Below are 16,892 nucleotides of genomic sequence, written 5' to 3'. Positions count from 1 at the left end.
GATTAAGTAACTTGTTGAAGTTATGCAGCTAGGCAGTAGTAGATCTTGGATGAGAACTCAGGAATCCTGAATCTGGGCCTGCTTCACACCGATTTTATATGATAGGGAATCTTGTGACTTCAATTAGAGTTCATCCTGATTTAAGTGAGAGAAGAATCTGGACTACTGCCTCCTTCTCTAACCACACCCTAACAGAAGAATCAGAGGGGTAGCCGTGTTAGTTGGTAGTCACAAAAACAACGAGGAGTCCGATGGCACCTTAAAGACAAACAGATTTATTTGGCCATAAACGTTCGTGGGTAAAAAACGTTGCATCTGAAGAAGTGGGTTTTTTTACCCATGAAAAAACGTTGCATCTGAAGAAGTGGGTATTCACCCACGACAGCTCATGCTCCAATACGTCTGTTAGTCTATAAGGTGCCACAGGACTCTCTGTCGCTTTCACTGGATTCCTCGTTGTGTTAAACACAAGAATGACGCTGTTAAATATTTCCAAGTTCATCCTTTTCTGAAAGAACCTGGGCAGCTCATTTGGCTAACTTTAATGGGTACATTTTCAGTGTGGGAGGAAATCATTGTTACTTGGAACCACACACCCACTCACTGACACATACCCCTCGCTGCTTTACTAACTAGCAGCTGCATTGCACAGTATTATTAGAAAGATCTATCTTATCACACATATCACTGTTACCGTACACTGTAGGAGCTAGTGAGTGTCGTGCTTGCGAAATGCACACTCTGCTATATAATGCTGTGCATTAATTTTTAAGAGAAGATTAGATCAGATTGTGCCATATATTTTAATGCAATGTAATCCCTCCTTTAAGGAGATGCAGTCATTAAAACCAAATCAACTGAATGACAACAAATCTCAAAAGCAGGCTGGCAATTCCCAGTGTCTGCCTGGCATCTCACAGACACATCCTGTTGCAAATGTCTCAAATTTCTGATCGTACCTCATTTGTGTCATTCAGTTCATTTCATGGAAAGAACACGGTCTGTGTTCCAATGCCCAGGGGTGATGCAGAGGTTACAGGGTTACTGAACACACGTGCACAAACTCTACCCTGCCCTGCCTGGAGACAATTTCTTTGGTGTACACTCTAGAGGGCCCATTTGTGAAATGTGCGACTCCACCCACACTCTGGTACATACTTGAGGTCAGGGAACTGGTTCAAAGTGATTTTGAGGTTTTGTGCTAAGAACAAAAACAGGAAATTTGCACTAATCTGGTGTCTACCTTTCCCCCCCTCAAATCTGCAACTCTCCCAGGTTTTTATTTTAAAACTATGATTAAAACAACAAAGGATGTGAAGGTACACATAGGCCCCAGTTGTGAGCAGGGTCCAAGCTATGTCAACACAGACTGGGAAAAATGATCCTAGGGCAGGCCAAGGGCCGATCCAGTCTCTGAAGCTACAGCAGTTTAAAGGCTGCTCTAATTTACACCTGGCTGTCCATAGCCCCAAGAGGTTGTTCTGCCACCTAAAAATAGTTGGAGTACAGAGAGACTTTTGTCTATGCCCCCTTCTCCCACTGTACTGGGAGCCAGGAAGGGTGACAACAGCAAACCACAATGACAGCTCTATGCCACCTGGAGGTTCATCCTAAGCAAGAGATGAGGCTTGATCTGGCTTTCTGGTTGCTTTGTACTAAAGCAGGAACCACAATCTGTCCCATAAAATTTAACGAAGAGGGCAGAGAGACTTTGCTGGGGTGAAAGATGTTACAAGACTAAACTTCTGAGGGCACGTGGGTGGGTGAGGTGAAAGATACTGAGTGAATGTAATGGTCTTGGAACCATCTGAATGACAGAAGTCTCCTCTTTCTCCACAGAATGTGTACTGGCAGGACAAGCTTCCCTACCTCAAAGACAACCAAGTAAGAGCACCACTCCATGCACACTGTCATTCATCTGAGAATGCCAACCGGGAGGACACGTGTGGTTGTAGCTTTCATGAGATGAACTCTCCCAATCCCTGGCAGCTGGGGTAAAACCATGTGACTTCAGATAGGCTACCAAACCACCATCAGATGGTAACAACTCTCCATCCTTAGCAATCTTGGGTGGAATTGAACTAGAGGTGAAAAACCTCAATAGTCCAATTTACAATTCTGGAGCCATTCTGCTTTCTATCTGTTTGGCATTCCATAGAATAGTCATGTACCATGGTGTGCCTAGTAGCTTTCTAGTGCTGTCTAAGAGTGGGTGGTTTGGTCAGATTTTGATATCACTTTAACAGAGAAGTCAAGCAGAAATAACTCCACTGGGGCCAGGGCAGTTACTCTCGTTACACACAGTTTCAGACATGACAGATACGGCAGTTTATGAGTCATCTTGGCCAGGTCCCCATGTAAAGCAAAACTGGCTCTCTATTTATTTAACTTGGTTATATAAAGGCTTTGTTTGACTGATCATGCAACCGCATCATTACAGTTGTATTCCAGCATCACTATGATGTCAGCACCCTTATTTGACTTTCGGTCACTATTACTGTAGACCAGATTTTAACCAGTGACCTGACGGCGTAAATCTCTCATTACTAAACTCCTATGAGCCATCTAGCCCTTCCTTTGTTTAACAGTTGATGTTGTATTGCAGTCAGTCATCTGTGCTCCCTGAGTTTCTTGCAATTACCACTAATCTATGTGCAAAATAAGTCCGATTTGGTGCTGAAGCAAAGTGCAAACTGCTGCATGCCATCCACTAAGCGACACTGTTGATTACTATTAAGATTTCTTCAGCCCTCTCAAATGCTTACTTAAATGTAAAGACTCACTTTGAAGATGAAACAGAAATCCAAAACTTCTCCCCTAGGATCGCTCTCTTTCTACACCTACCTGGGAATTGTTCCACGTTTGTCTTTCTCAGTCAAGTCAATTTGTATCTGCTCTCTAAATAGAAGACTCTTTTCTCTAAATTATTATTTAACGTTAATGTTGCAGGAAATCAAGCTAAAGCTGTTAATTAAAATGCTCTTAACCCTCCGTTGCTGTGATGCCTACAAAAACTTCACACTGACAGGCAGCTGGTATGCTGAGGCTGCTGCCGTTTGGACTGATCCATATTGATTCATTGTATTCCTCCTGTCTATTATTTTCTCTGTTCATCCCTTCTACACAGGAAGTGCCAGACTAGAGCAGAGCATGGTCAGGCTAGTATGGCTTTCTGCGTCTGCAGTGGCATATAACTAACACTGCAGAAAGCAAACCAGGCAGCAATGTATCCTAAAGGCCCAGGAGATCTTTTCTGAGGCCATGGACACAATTAGTTTGTAGTTGCATTTTTAAGGGATCCCTAAGCATCTAGCGGCTACAACAGACACTGTGATGTAGGTGAATGAATACATAAAGAATGGCCCTGGGTAAAGCTCCCATGCAAGCCCTGCTGAGTCGTGACATATCAAACCTTCAACCTGTAACTGAATATTACCTGTTCTGTCCCTCAGATCCTGTGGACAGAAGCAAACTTATGACTTTATGGGTTGATTTTAAATGGCAGGTGTTTGAAGCTACTCAGGGCTTTGAATGTGAGAAGCAGACACAGTGGAGATGCATCTGTAGGCAGCATGAAGCTAGTTAATATGTCAAACGTGTACGGGAAATGAAATTGATCAGCTGAATATCATGTTCGTATCTATCTCAGGGACTTATCTGGCCTCATCCCTAAAATATCTGAGCACCTAACAATCTTTAACGAACTTATCCGCACAATACTCCGGCAAGGTAGGAAGGTGTTACTACCCCCATTTTACAGGTAGGGCTCAGAGGAGCTAAGCAACCTGACTAGGTCTTATAGGAGGTCTGTGGCAGAGCAGGGAACACACACACACACACACACACATGCACTTTGGTCTGTGTTTGTACATCACCTAACACAATGTAGGTTCACGACTAGGGGTCTTAGATGCTTGGATAATACAAAAAATAAATAATAATACATATCATCTATACATATAAGATCTGATCAGCATAGAAATACATATAGATATCTCAGAGCAGGTTGAATGAGAAAACATTCACCAGAAAGAACACATTAATCAAATATCTTTTTTGAAAAATTGTGCTGCTATTCATCCAATAACATATTCACTGCCGAATATGCAATCGGATCTAGACTGTGGAACTACAAAAACCTACTCATGGAATACGATATTCAGCAAGCCACAGCAATATTTGCTGAATAAAGGGGTGGACTAATACTATCTGACTATCCCTAACATGGTATTCTCTGCACACAGAAAGAGGAATCACTTTACCCACTAGTGAAAAGTAGCTCTCTCCATCTGCCCATTGAGAGGGTGCAGCAGCATCAGAGAACAGTGTAGGCTGTCCCTCAAAAAAACAAAACAGGTTTCGACTTTGCCAACAGTTTGCCATGCTTGTTTATGTGCAAATCAAGTCTTGTTTTAAATCAGGCAACACTACTGGACTATTTGGTGAGGATTTCCAGAGATTTATTCTGTGCTGCGTAGATGGCCCATTCCTACAAACACTTAGGCATGAGGATAACGTTAGTGATGGGAGAAGTCCCATTGATTAAAATGGAACTACTCGAGCGAGTTAAGCTACTCACTTGTGTGTTTGCGGGATTGCCTCTAAAGCAGTATATACCGTATCAGCACTGGAATGGTTATGCATCCATTTCATTGTATCACTTGTTCTAGATCCTTAGCCCAATATTTCTCCTACTCTCCCTTTTGTCATGTTTTTGGTTAACTGTTAAAAAGACAGACAGATCCGTTGTATGTTCTAGCAGGCATTGGCTGATGCCTAGACCTTGGTCCGACCTCTTTGCTGGTTCTCTTAGCTTCATCTGTTTGTACTTCACATCCGTGATCTAAAGGAGATACTGATTCCACTGAACTTTTGAGTTAAACTGGTGCCATGTGGAGTGGTGGAGTCTGGGACTACAGGATATTTTGTAGGAGAGTTAAGTATTAAGTTATAATGCATGTTCATCATGCTAAATACCTGACACTTGGAGATTGATGATTACTACCTTTCTTAATAGCTGCATATGATTAACTTTATACTCCTGTAAATTGACAGTGCATAGTATCTACACTGTATCTGATGAAAACCTTGTCCCTATTAGCTGATGTTTGAGCCAGGATGTCTGATATGCGTGCTAGATAATCTCTTCCTGTGTAATCTTCAATTACAAAGACCTGCAGAGATAATCTAAGCATAAAATAACCCCTAGATCGTGATCAATCTCAGGAAAGGGATATACAGTAATACAGTGCTGTACAGAGTAGCTTTTTGGTTATCAGTCTTTGCTGCTGTCTCCATTAGACTCACAACCTATATTTAATTGGATAGCATCTATCTATGGTACTTATAGGACCTCCATGGCCAGAGTAGCTATGGACTTCATAAGCTTTAATGTATTTATTGTCACAGCACTTATGGGAGGGAGGGAAGGAACTGCTATTATACTTCCCTCATTATACCCCCCATGTGATACAAATCCCTGAATATCTCTATTTCTTATCTGTAAAATGGGGATCATGATTCTTTGATCCTTTTATCTACTGAGATTGAAAGCTCTTCAGGGAAGGGACCATCTCTTGCTCTGTGTGTGACCGATTTGTAGCCCAGTGGGGTTCTGATCTCTACCGGGGCCTTCAGGTACTACTGGAATACAAATAGTGATTTTAAAAAAAATGAAATAGCACTTCCAGCAGCCCATTTCACGGCAAACTGTTAGGAGTATATGGGGACTCGATCGAATTAAATGGTTCCCTCCTGACTTTTATCATGGCTATCTCCTTATACAGCATACTTTTAGTTGCATATCTTACCTCCAGCAATATATAGTAAAGAGGAACCTGGAGATATAAATGATGCACATATACTGCTGAAGACATGTGACTGAAACATCATGCAATAAGATTTACCAGAATAGGACAACGCTGCCCTGAAAGTCTGATGTGAATCTGCATTAAACTTTAGTCTGAATATTCAGGAAGCCTTTCTTTATCATTATTATATATTAGATGTAAACAGTAGGAGATTAAAACTGCCTGATAATGAGAATTATCACAGCTATGGAACAGCCTCCAGCTGGAGAGCTACATGTTTCACAGTGCTTTCCTGGCTCTCATTTTCATGAAATACAAGGTAAGTTAGGAGAAAGAAGGTCAAGGTTATCATGGAAAAGTTTAATCCATCCTCAGTGGACACCAGTTAATAGCTGAGGACAATTTCAAGAGCAGACTGCAACCGGGAATACCAATGAAGGGGAAAGGCAAAAAAAAAAAAAAAAGTGGCATTGAGATCTTAGAAGATCATAAGTAGACAGATGGTCTTGGACTTTAATGAGCAGTCTTGGCTCCAGACCTTTCTTGGCAGAGTGCTTTAGTTTTAATATTTTCCCTCTTGTCGTGCAAGTTATGGCCCTGGTTAGCTGGCTCTGGTTACCTAAATGTGGATGATTTTTCCATCTAAATAATACTTTGACAATGAAGAAAACAGTTCATAATCTACAACTTGATGGATTAGGTCATGGGGGAACAACACCTATTAGCAGTCATGAAAGTAAGATATTTTTAAAAGTTGGAACAGTGAGTGCAGTGAAGCAGAAACTGCAGGTCTAACCACTTCATCTTATTCTGTATTGACATCAATAATGCACCAATGAAAAACAAAATGAATCAGGCTTTTTATTAACAAAGAATTCTACCCTCAGCTGAACTAAAAGTCAGTTTGGTGGGAAATGTAGGGGGATTTTAGAGCTCAATTTCAAAGTGTCCTCAGTTATTTTAGTTTTTTTCCTCTTTAGTTAGAATGTTCTTTTCATATATTAAATGGATTAGCTTGGAAAATTAAGATTCAGCAGTTCTTCCGGTTCATGAAAATGAAAGTGCAATTGCTACTATACTGGGAAATCAGTAATGTCCATCATGTACTCAGGATAAAAATGATAGGGGCTCTGAACCCTTATGTGTTAGGGCATATCATCATTGTAATAGAAGCCACTGCAGTTCATGCATAATGACCCCACCCTATGACGGCGGGGGGGGGGGGGGGGGGGGGGTGACGGAAGGGATAGCTCAGTGGTTTGAGCTTTGGCCTGCTAAACCCAGGGTTGTGAGTTCAATTTAGGGACTGGTCCTACTTTGAGCAGGGGGTTAGACTAGATGACCTCCTGAGGTGCCTCCCAAGCCTGGTATTCTATGAACTGACCCATCCATGTTGGTTGCTATGACCAGGAAATAAATTCAGTCTCATTCCAGCATTTCTGTATGTCACACATTTGTTACAATGGGTCTGTTTCCATATGGCAATTTTAATGGATATATTTCCAAACTGCTGGTTGGTTTTCTGTTGACTAAAGGTTACAGACTGGTCAAACAGTGACTATTTGCCTAGTACACCAGAGGGAGGGCAGGACGAACATTAGATTTTTTGTACTTTACCTAGTAACTCTCCCATTTAAAACTTTGCTGTTCTTTACTTAAGGCCAGATCCTAGTCGCAGTGAAGGAAATGGAATAATCCAGTTAACTTAAACATGAGCAGCATTTGGCTCTTAATCAAAAGCCTAAGAATCTCATATGGGCAGGCTGCATAAATTCTATACTCCCTCCCAGGGCCTTCCCCAACAGCGATTCTGCCTCCTCATTTTCGAGGCCAGGAATGACCGAAATTTGATGTGCCTCTCTAGCACATCAGAATCCAGCTCTGAATCTCCTCCAAACTTGGCCATCCCAATAAGGTGCACACTCCTCCAGAACCCAAGCGTGAAATGTGCTGTATGACAGAACAATGGGATATCTGATGGTGCAAGAGCTCTGGGATTGTTCCCAAGCCAAAGTTGTTTACACTGCAGCAAACCACCTGTCTCCGTGTCATTACCAGGAAGGCAGCTTTATAATGCAAAGTCCAGTTCTGTCTGCAGACAAGATTCAGATCCCTTTCTTCTTCTGGGTGGGGAAGAGAAGCCCTGAAGCCCTAAATGGAGCTTCAGGTCCCCTCCTTCCTTCCAGTCCCACACATCCACCTTCTCTTCTAAGTCATAAGTGCTAAAAATCAAACCACCTTGATCCTTAATCATCTAGGGCTTATTGCTTCAGTGACACCAGGCTCCCCTGGCTACCACCCCAGTCTGAAGTGCATGATTGTGCATGACTCCTGCTGACCAGAAAGTGAGAGAATTCGATTAGGATTCTAACCGGGGTCTCTGCCTGTCTATCCATCCAAAAACTGCCTAATCGCCAGGATACCTGGGTATCCTGATTGCCACTACAGCACACAACTAGTGGGGCTGGCTCCGTGTCCCACAGCTACCATTTAACTCCCATCACACCTAATGGGACTAAGACTAGTGATCAACCGACATCTTTTGTAGGCTCTCCATGCCATAGGAGAGAATCTTTCTTTAGTATGATGGCTCTACTTCCAAGGGCTGTGCAAGCAAAGACTCAATTCACCATGGTCAGAGGCACTGGATTCCAGTAAGAGGAAAGTCTGCAGTGCTCCCCTTTCCAGCAGTTACCTACAGCAGTGACCCTGTATAAGCCAGTGCCCAGGAGATTTTCAAAGGAAAGGCAAGAAGTGAGGATAAATAGGAGAGAAGCAGAGAAAATATTTATAAAAATGCCATGCAATAACAAAATGTCTTTAAAAGGTTTTGGCTTTAGATCTAGCCAACATTCTTGCCACCCCCAGCCCCGCGCCCCGAACAATCCAAAGTCTGGATAATCATGGGGGTTTAATGATATAATGACAGAGAAATAAGTGTCTAACTTTTATAAAGGAACATAACCGTTGAGAATGCCAAGCTCCTTTTTGCTCAGGTTAGAAATTCAGGGCTTACCTGAAGAGGCCGAAGAATCATAGGTACTTCTGTCCTTCCTATTCATCCTGAAGGACTGAATGTCCTTTTCCCTGTACGTTCCAAACCCTTCAAAGCTTCTTCTTTTATTCCCACTTGCATCATTGTCCCGCTTTTCACTGGAGGAACTGATTTCACCAAACATGTCCAGGGACTCTGACCTTGCACTAGTCTCAGCGTTACCCGAGTATCTCTTTGTGCAAGAGTCAATGGGATCGTTGCTCAAGTCACTTTTATCTTTGCTCTGCGTCCACTGCTGGGCATCAGAAAGCGATAACGTAGACAGTGTATCCACTTCAAAGTTACTCTTTGAGCCTTTGTGTCCCATTTCACAATGCTGGTGCTTCTGTTTCTCCTTATGCTTGCTTTTCTCGTTGAGCAAGGAGAGGTCTTTGTCTGAGCCACTTAGCCTTTCACTGATTGCATGGCTGGAGAAGCCGGTGGACTTGCTAGCAAAAAGACCGCTCAGATCTTCATGTGCCCCCAATATCCGCTCATCCTTATGCTTGTGCTTATGTTTGTGTTTTCTTTTGTGAAGTCGGCCACTAGAAAGGCTGGTTCCTCCAACCTTTGGAGGTGCCAAGGAGGACTGCATATCTCCAAGGCTCATTCCCACAGGTGTCTGCAGGTGCACTCCGTGTTTGGCTTTATGCTTGGCAGTGGTGGACATCTTCATATGAGAGCCTGAATGGAACTGGGGTGGGGGCACTGCGGGCCTCATAAATGGGGAAGCTGCTCCAAGTGTGTGGGACAGGTACAAAGGAGCTGGATACTGACCGTAGTAACCAAGATTCATCATAGGCATTGATGTGTAAGGCATTCCATAGGGTGCATAGTAACTCCCACTGGGAATAGGGTAACCGAACCCTTGTAAAAAAGGCACCTTTGTCATGGTGTCATTGGTTTTGGCAGGTCTACCACGCTTCTTCTTCGACTTCATGTCAGAGGTCCTGCGAAGATAGAGCAATGGGTCATACTGGATATATGGCACAGGGTAATAATGATCAAAATTAATCCTGAAAATGCTAGGATATGGATTTTCATGGTAAAACGTGTAGCTTCTATGGGAAATCCTGAACACTTGAAACTTGTTGATGAGCTCCTCGAGGTCTGCAAGAAACTGGAGGTCATCTCTGTTCTGCAGGCTTTTCCTTTTCCTCTTGTGCTTTGGCTTTTTAATGCTCTCGTGAGCGAGAAAGTTATCAACAATGAGATGCTTCTGCCGGTGACCATGCCTGTTCTTTGTGCTGGTGTCAGATGGTATGGCCTCTGGATTGTCCAGGGTACAGAAATCAAAAGAGTACCTCCTGCGGGATTCTGAGCTTTTTTCTGCTTGGTCAGAAGTGCTGTTATTGTCTGTACCTATTCCACTGTCGCTTGGTATGGTTTCCTCGCTGTGAGACTCACTCACTGGTGACAGCGTGACTTCTTTCAGAGAACCTATTTCACACAGATGGGAAGGTGAGTTAGCCATTAACCTGGGTGGAGACAGCTTCCAAGTTCCACTGTGCATTCCTTTCTGGGTTTTTGTAGGAAGAGCACTGATGGGTTGAAGATTTGGCATAGTTTTTAACTCTGAAAAATTTGTTTCAGTGCTTGCAGGGCTAAGGTTGCCATTAGACCCCACTAACTGTGTTGAAAGCGGATGAATAGCTGCTGGTGACAATGCCACAAGTGACTGCAAGTTGGAAGGCACTGCTGGGTTTTCTGGCTGGCTCAAAACAGGCCTTGAGTGCTTGATGGCTGTCTTAGGTTCTTCTGGAGGGGGCTGCAGCTCTGCTCTTGGCTTCCTGCCCCGTTTTTTGCCAATGTAGATAGTCCCCCTCTTGCTGACATTTATTTGCTTCCCTAGTCTGGCATCGATGGTCGCAGCTCCTGGGCTGGATGGGGGCTGGGCTTTTGTTTTCAAAGCTATGTTGCTGGAACAGGACAAGATCTGATTCAGAATATTCTTCCTCTTGAGGGACTTCATCTTGTTGATGGTCTTGATGGTCTTCTTATCCAACACGCCCAGCTTGCCGACCTTTTTGTGAAATTTCAGTTCACTGATGGATTTGTCCTCCCCTGGGACCATCTGGGCCAGCTTAGCCAGGTTCCGTCTCCTCTTCCTTTTCTTTGTGCCTGGAAATTCTCGATTGATTGGACTGACCGGGCTGGTGGAGGTCCCCTCGTGGATGGTTTCAACAGTGAGCAAAGGCTGTTTCTTTGGTCGTCCTCTTTTTTTCTTGATGGGCGTAATCACAGTAAGACTGTCTGTATTGGTATACAGAGGGCTAGATGGAGTGATGGGATAGGCTGAAGGGGGCTCCACCATCAGCTTCTCAGATGTAGCCATGGAGGTTTCCTGAAGCATGTTTTTAGGTTTGCTGCAGGTCCATCTCCGTTTTGCTACAAGTTTTGGGTGCTGGACTTCTGGCAATCTGCTTGATGCAGGAAGATTGGTAGGAGTGGACATGGAAGTTCCAGCTGCAGATTTTCTGAGCCTACCTGCACTGTTTGGGGGAGCTTTGTCAGTGATCCCACGGCTCTCAATAGCTGTCAATAGGGACTCGTTCTCGGGAGCTTTCCCTTGCTTTGTGGCTCGAAGATCTTTTTTGCTCCCCTCCAGTTGTGAACTAGTCCTGTTTGCTACTTCACTGCTCACGGGAAGTCCAGAAGGTAGGCTTTTTTCCTGGATAGTTTTATCTGCTGTAGATTTTGAAGATTGCCTTTTTTTCCTTTTGTGGCCAGACATATCTGCTGTTGGAGTCTTTATTGGGATAGTAATTCGTACGTGACTGGCGTCACTCTCAGAACCATTAGCAGAACTCGGGTTCTGCCTCGAGGGCGATGCTTCTAGCAGTTTGTCCGTTGAATAAGATTCCTTTTTCCCTTCCATGCTGTCATGGGTTTTGCTCTCAAATGCTTTTTGAGCATTTTTCACCCATTCTACGTCTGTGTTTTGGATGGTTTGAATTATTAAGTCTTTTTTGCTGGATTTCTTCTTTGTGTTCCCAGTGGGTTGGTCAGGGATCTCCATTTGGCCTCCTCCCTCTTTATCAACTAGAGGCAAAAGCCCATTGCACTCTGATGGATTGCTAGGCTGGGATGCTGCCGTGATGTTATTTGGTGATGGAACTGCACTGCATACAGCCAGCTCTTTATTGTTGGTTGACAACTGACTCCATGTGCTTCCTGCACCAGATTTCTTTGTTTGAGACTTGCTGAAAGAAATTGGCTCTTGAGCAGAAACCTTGGTGGCACTAGCTGCTTCTCGGCTGGATTCTGTATTGAGGAAGCAACTTTGAGAAGCAGATCCAGTGTCAGAGCTTGCTGACCAGTCAAGATGGTGCTGGTTGCTGCTTTTTTGCTGGTGCTTTGATTTTAAGGTGTCACTGGTGAAGTCCTGTTGGAGGCCTGGGTCATAGTGCAGAGCAGAATGCTTTGGGGGCCGGTCATAAACCTGCAAAGCAGAAGAAAATGAAAAAAAAAAAAGTAAGTTTATTGGGCTCATCATAAACATTAATGTAAAGATCTTATAAACTTGCATGTTGAAGGACAACTACTCTTAAATGATCTGCTCTTAAGTTTCAAGATACTTTGTAAAGTCGCCTTAAAAAAGGACACAGGTGAAACTTGACCACAGATTTATGAGTTGTAAATGCATCTTTTTGCAACCTTAAGACCAATAGAAATATTTCCATACACTTTTAAATTACTAAGGATATATATAGGGTTTTTGTGTGTGTGTTTGCACATGCACACTTTTAACACAAGCAAAACCTTCCCTTGTAAGTGACCTGATTTTGCAACCTGTTCCCACGTTGAGTAACCATTACCTTTGCGGGCAGCCCCTCCGTGTCAGAGAGGGATGCAGAATCAGATCCCGTGTTTGCAGCTCAAAATTTACAGTCTGGTGCTAGTGCAGGAGAAGTGGACAAAGACATTGTCTAGAAAGTGAAAATGAAATTGACGGGTCTGCTTTTTTTAGAAACCTCAGGGAAAAGCGATGAAAAGGCATGGTCCTGAATCTTCCAAGACTTATTTACCTGCTTAGCTTTATATATGTGAGTAGGCCCAACTGGACTACTCATGTGAATACAGTAAAGTAGGATCAGGACCCAAATTAGTTTTTAACGTCTCTTTCTATTTTAATGAACTGTAATTCGCAATCTGGGTAAGCAATATTTGCAATATGATTTTTAATCTGACCACATCCCTTCAAACTTCAGGGATAACATAAAGAGTACAGTTATGTTGAAGACTAGTGCAGAGCAAATGAAAGTCCACATTGATTCTCGATGGACTTTCTTCAGCTGAAGAAATTATGCATGTTTCAGGCATAACATTTTCAAAAGCCCCTTCAAACAAAACAAACCCACTTCACTTTCATTTATTGACCACTTCTAGACTCTTGCTCCCCTGTAATCATTTGTTGGTTTTATGATGATTTCCTATCCATTTTTGTGATGCTCCATGTCAAGCTGTGAAATGTGTTTCATACATGTAGTATTGCAAGCTACTCTTCAGGAGTAAACTGTGATTGTAATTAGACTGAATACCAAATACGTGATGGGATACTTAAAATAAATGTGTAAGCAAGGGAAGAACAGTAGAAAATAACACTAACTACATTTTACTGCCACAGTTTGGCTATTACAGTTAAGTTTATATCAGCGGTACTACCATAAACCTCTTTTTCTCGGGATTTATAACAGATATTTCGGGGAAAGAAGATCCCATCCTAAGAGGTTTTCAGGTCTATGAAGCATGGTTGTCAGAAGTGCTACATCACCCCAATCCTGAATGACCGCAAATGAAATTTTGTTCTTTTAGGGTGCCAACAAACATGTGGAGAAGGGTGATCTAGTGGACAATTGGACTTTCAGAAAGTTTTGGCAAGGTCCCTCCACAAAGACTTATAAGCAAAGTTAGCATTCATGGGTAGGGAAGGTGTTCTCGTGGATCAGTAACTGATTTAAAGATAGGAAACATAGAGCAGGAATAAATGATCAGTTTTCACGGTGGTGAGAGGTAAAAAGCAGGGTCCTCCAAGGATCTGCACTCGGACCAGTGCTGTTCAACATGTTCATAAATGATCTAGAAAAAGGGGTAAACAGTGACATGGCAAAGTTTTCAGATGACACAAAATAACTCAAGATAGTTAAGTCCAAAGCTAACTTCAAAGAGTTACAAAGGAATCTCACAAAATGGGAGTAAGTGGGCAACAAAATGGCAGATGAACTTCAGTGTTGATAAATGCAAAGTAACGCACATTGGAAAATATAATCCCAACTATAAATATAAAATGATGGGGTCTAAATTAGCAGTTACCATTCAAGAAAGAGATCTAGGAGCCTTTGTGGATATTTCTAAAAAACAAATCTGCTCAAAGTACAGCGGCAGTCAAAAAAGCTAACAGAAAGGAATAGATCATAAGACAGAAAATACCATCGTGCCACTATATAAATCCATGGTAAACCCACACCTTGAATACTGTATGCAGTTCTAGATGCCCCATCTCAAAAAAGATATATTAGAGTTGGAAAAAGTAAAGAGAAGGGCAACAAAAGTGATCAGGGGTATGGAACAGTTTCCAGATGAGGAGAGATTCAAAAGACTGGAGCTGTTCAGCTTGGAAAAAAGACGACTAAAGGGGGGATATGATCGAGGTCTATAAAATCAAGAAAGGTGTGGCGAAAGTGAATACGGAAATTTACCCCTTTTCACAACACCAGAACCAGGGGTCATCCAATGAAATTAACAGGTAGCAGATTTAAAACAAACACAAGGAAGTACTTCTTCACACAATGCACAATCAAATTGTGGAACTCATTAGCAGGAGATGTTCTGAAGGCCAGAAGTATAGCCAGGTTAAAAAAAGAGTTAGATAAATTTATGGAGAATAGGTCCATCAATGCTTATTGGGCAAGGTCAGGGATAAAACGCAATGCTCTGACTGCCAGAAGCTGAGAGTGGACGACAGGGAATGGATCACTTGATAATTACCCTGTTCTGTTCCTTTCCTCTGAAGCATCTGTCTCCAGCCACTGTTGGAAGAGAGAATACTGGTCTAGATGGACCACTGGTCTAACCCAGTATGGTCATTCGTATGTTCTTATGTTTAAAGGTGGTGAACTACCAGGTTCAGGATTTATGTTTAGAGACCGACAAACCTGTATATTACTGGGAAATGGATGGTGATAGATCCTTAGTGGGTGTATGTAAAAGTCAGGCATGTGGCCTTGTTGGAACACACCATAATATTTAAGCTATTGGGGTGCACTGGCTCAAGCAGTAACTGGAGATTCTTCAGTTCTGGGGATTGTTCGGCATTTGTGCATGTGGGCTGAGCATGCTTAGGAAAGGAAAAGATTCCCAGGAAAAGTAAAGTGAGAAAACAGAGTGTGCAGCTGTTGTAAATTGCAGGTGTTTTGGTTTGTGCACCCTTCTTCTCAGCCTATTCCCAGAGCCCAAGCAGTAACCTGATCCCGAGGAATAACTAGCCCCTCATTCTACAAGCAGCTCCCTCTACGTCAGTGCTGAATCACACGGAGCAGACAGTAAAGGGAGAGCCTGCACTGATGCGACCTGCGCTGCATTTGCTCGGGGGTTCTAGGATGACACAATCTGCTTGTTTACATGGAGGAGTTCGGTTTCCAGGGTTGTGAATTTGACATCTTTCTTCAGGCAGGCCTACAAAAGGTAGCCACCTCCCTCCATCCCCTTTGGCCACTGAAAAAGGAGGGCACTGAAATATTGTGTTTAGCGTAAAATCATTATTTTTTAAAATAATGATCAAGCTCACAAGATGCATAGTCAACTTCATTGTCCCCCTGCTGCTTCTGCCGGCTCTCAGCTTCCAGACCAGATGGTGCCTGGTTCTTATGGTGTGCAGTATGAAGAGCACAGGGGCAAGACTGGCTCCAGAAGCTATCCCATACCTGGCCAGGCCTCAGTAAAGATACAGGCACAACTGCAGTCCCATCACTCCCTCCCTAATCTCCTGGGAGCACACACAGGGGTGCTTATGCTGGCTTTCACAATGGGACTGCGGGACATGGAAGGGGAAGTACATTGCACTTTATCAAGCAGTCTAGCAGCAGGCTTTCTTAGCAGAAGGTTTGCTCTCGACTTAGTCAGACCCGGACTATACCTCTTGCTTTCACATCAGTCTATAAAGCAGCTACCCCACTGAGAAGACTTCCTGGTGTGACTTTTGTTTTTCATTAATATTTACATTGCAGCAGCAACCAGAAAGCTCCATATTGGGGTCGTGCTGGGTGCTGTACAAACACAGGAGTAACAATCTATGCCCCAAAGATCCCTAAATAATAATGATCTCTCACTTAAAAAACTCGCAAAAACTAGAACTTACAGGGCTCTGATGGTGTAAAGCTGGCACTGTTCCACTCTCTTCCATGAAGATGTAGGACTTTACTTCAGCGGAGCACCTAGCCCTATGGCTGTAATCAAAGTAACCCTAAAGTTCCTCCCAAAAGGCTGAGTTGTGAAACTCAATGCCCTGAGAAATTTCATTCGAAAAGTAAGGGTTACAGCAGTCAAAAAAAAAAAAATCACAATGCCCCTCACCCTTGGCTTAAAAAAGGCAAAGATATTTAATTCAGGGCTAAAAATAGTAATGATAATTTGAGGACCGACAACTTGGATGCCAACTGCAAAGCAGCGGACTTTTTGTGACTCAGGGCTTGCCTACACTGAGCCGCAATACGGATGACAGGGGCGTGAATTGCAGAGCACCCCAAAGTGTTGCACTCTAACTGTCCTGTGTGGATGCTGCGGGTGCAAATGAAAAGGTCTACATTAAAGCAAACCTGCTCCCGCCAGCAGCGTCTTTCTGCTCCCGCCAGCAGCGTCCACATGGGGCAGTTCGATAGCAACACTCTGGTGAGCTCTGCAATTCACGCAGTGGTGTAGTTTGGACATAGCCAGTTACCGGTCCGCTCTGATCACCTTGTCTCCCAAAGCGGAGGTTGACACTGAAACTACCGACGGATCTCTAACTATAGCCCTGCTGTTCCTATAATACCACAGAGAAGCACAAGCTT

The 16,892-nt window shown here is 43.2% G+C and overlaps 1 protein-coding gene across 2 annotated transcripts in view; it reads right to left on the bottom strand.

Moving 5' to 3' along the window:
- The window catches only part of SETBP1 (SET binding protein 1), a 325,358-nt gene that overhangs the window by 84,890 nt on the left and 223,576 nt on the right, over positions 1 to 16,892 (bottom strand). For both annotated transcript variants that reach the window (XM_073343442.1, XM_073343441.1), the window contains exon 3: positions 8,827 to 12,286. In XM_073343442.1, coding sequence (XP_073199543.1) covers positions 8,827 to 12,286 — 3,460 coding nt within the window. The remainder of the gene's footprint in view (positions 1 to 8,826; positions 12,287 to 16,892) is intronic.

The sequence above is a fragment of the Lepidochelys kempii genome, chromosome 5 (genome assembly GCF_965140265.1).
Source record: "Lepidochelys kempii isolate rLepKem1 chromosome 5, rLepKem1.hap2, whole genome shotgun sequence".
Taxonomy (NCBI): Eukaryota; Metazoa; Chordata; order Testudines; family Cheloniidae; genus Lepidochelys; species Lepidochelys kempii.
Note: the sequence above shows the minus strand (reverse complement) of the source record. Positions and strands in the feature narration are given on the sequence as shown.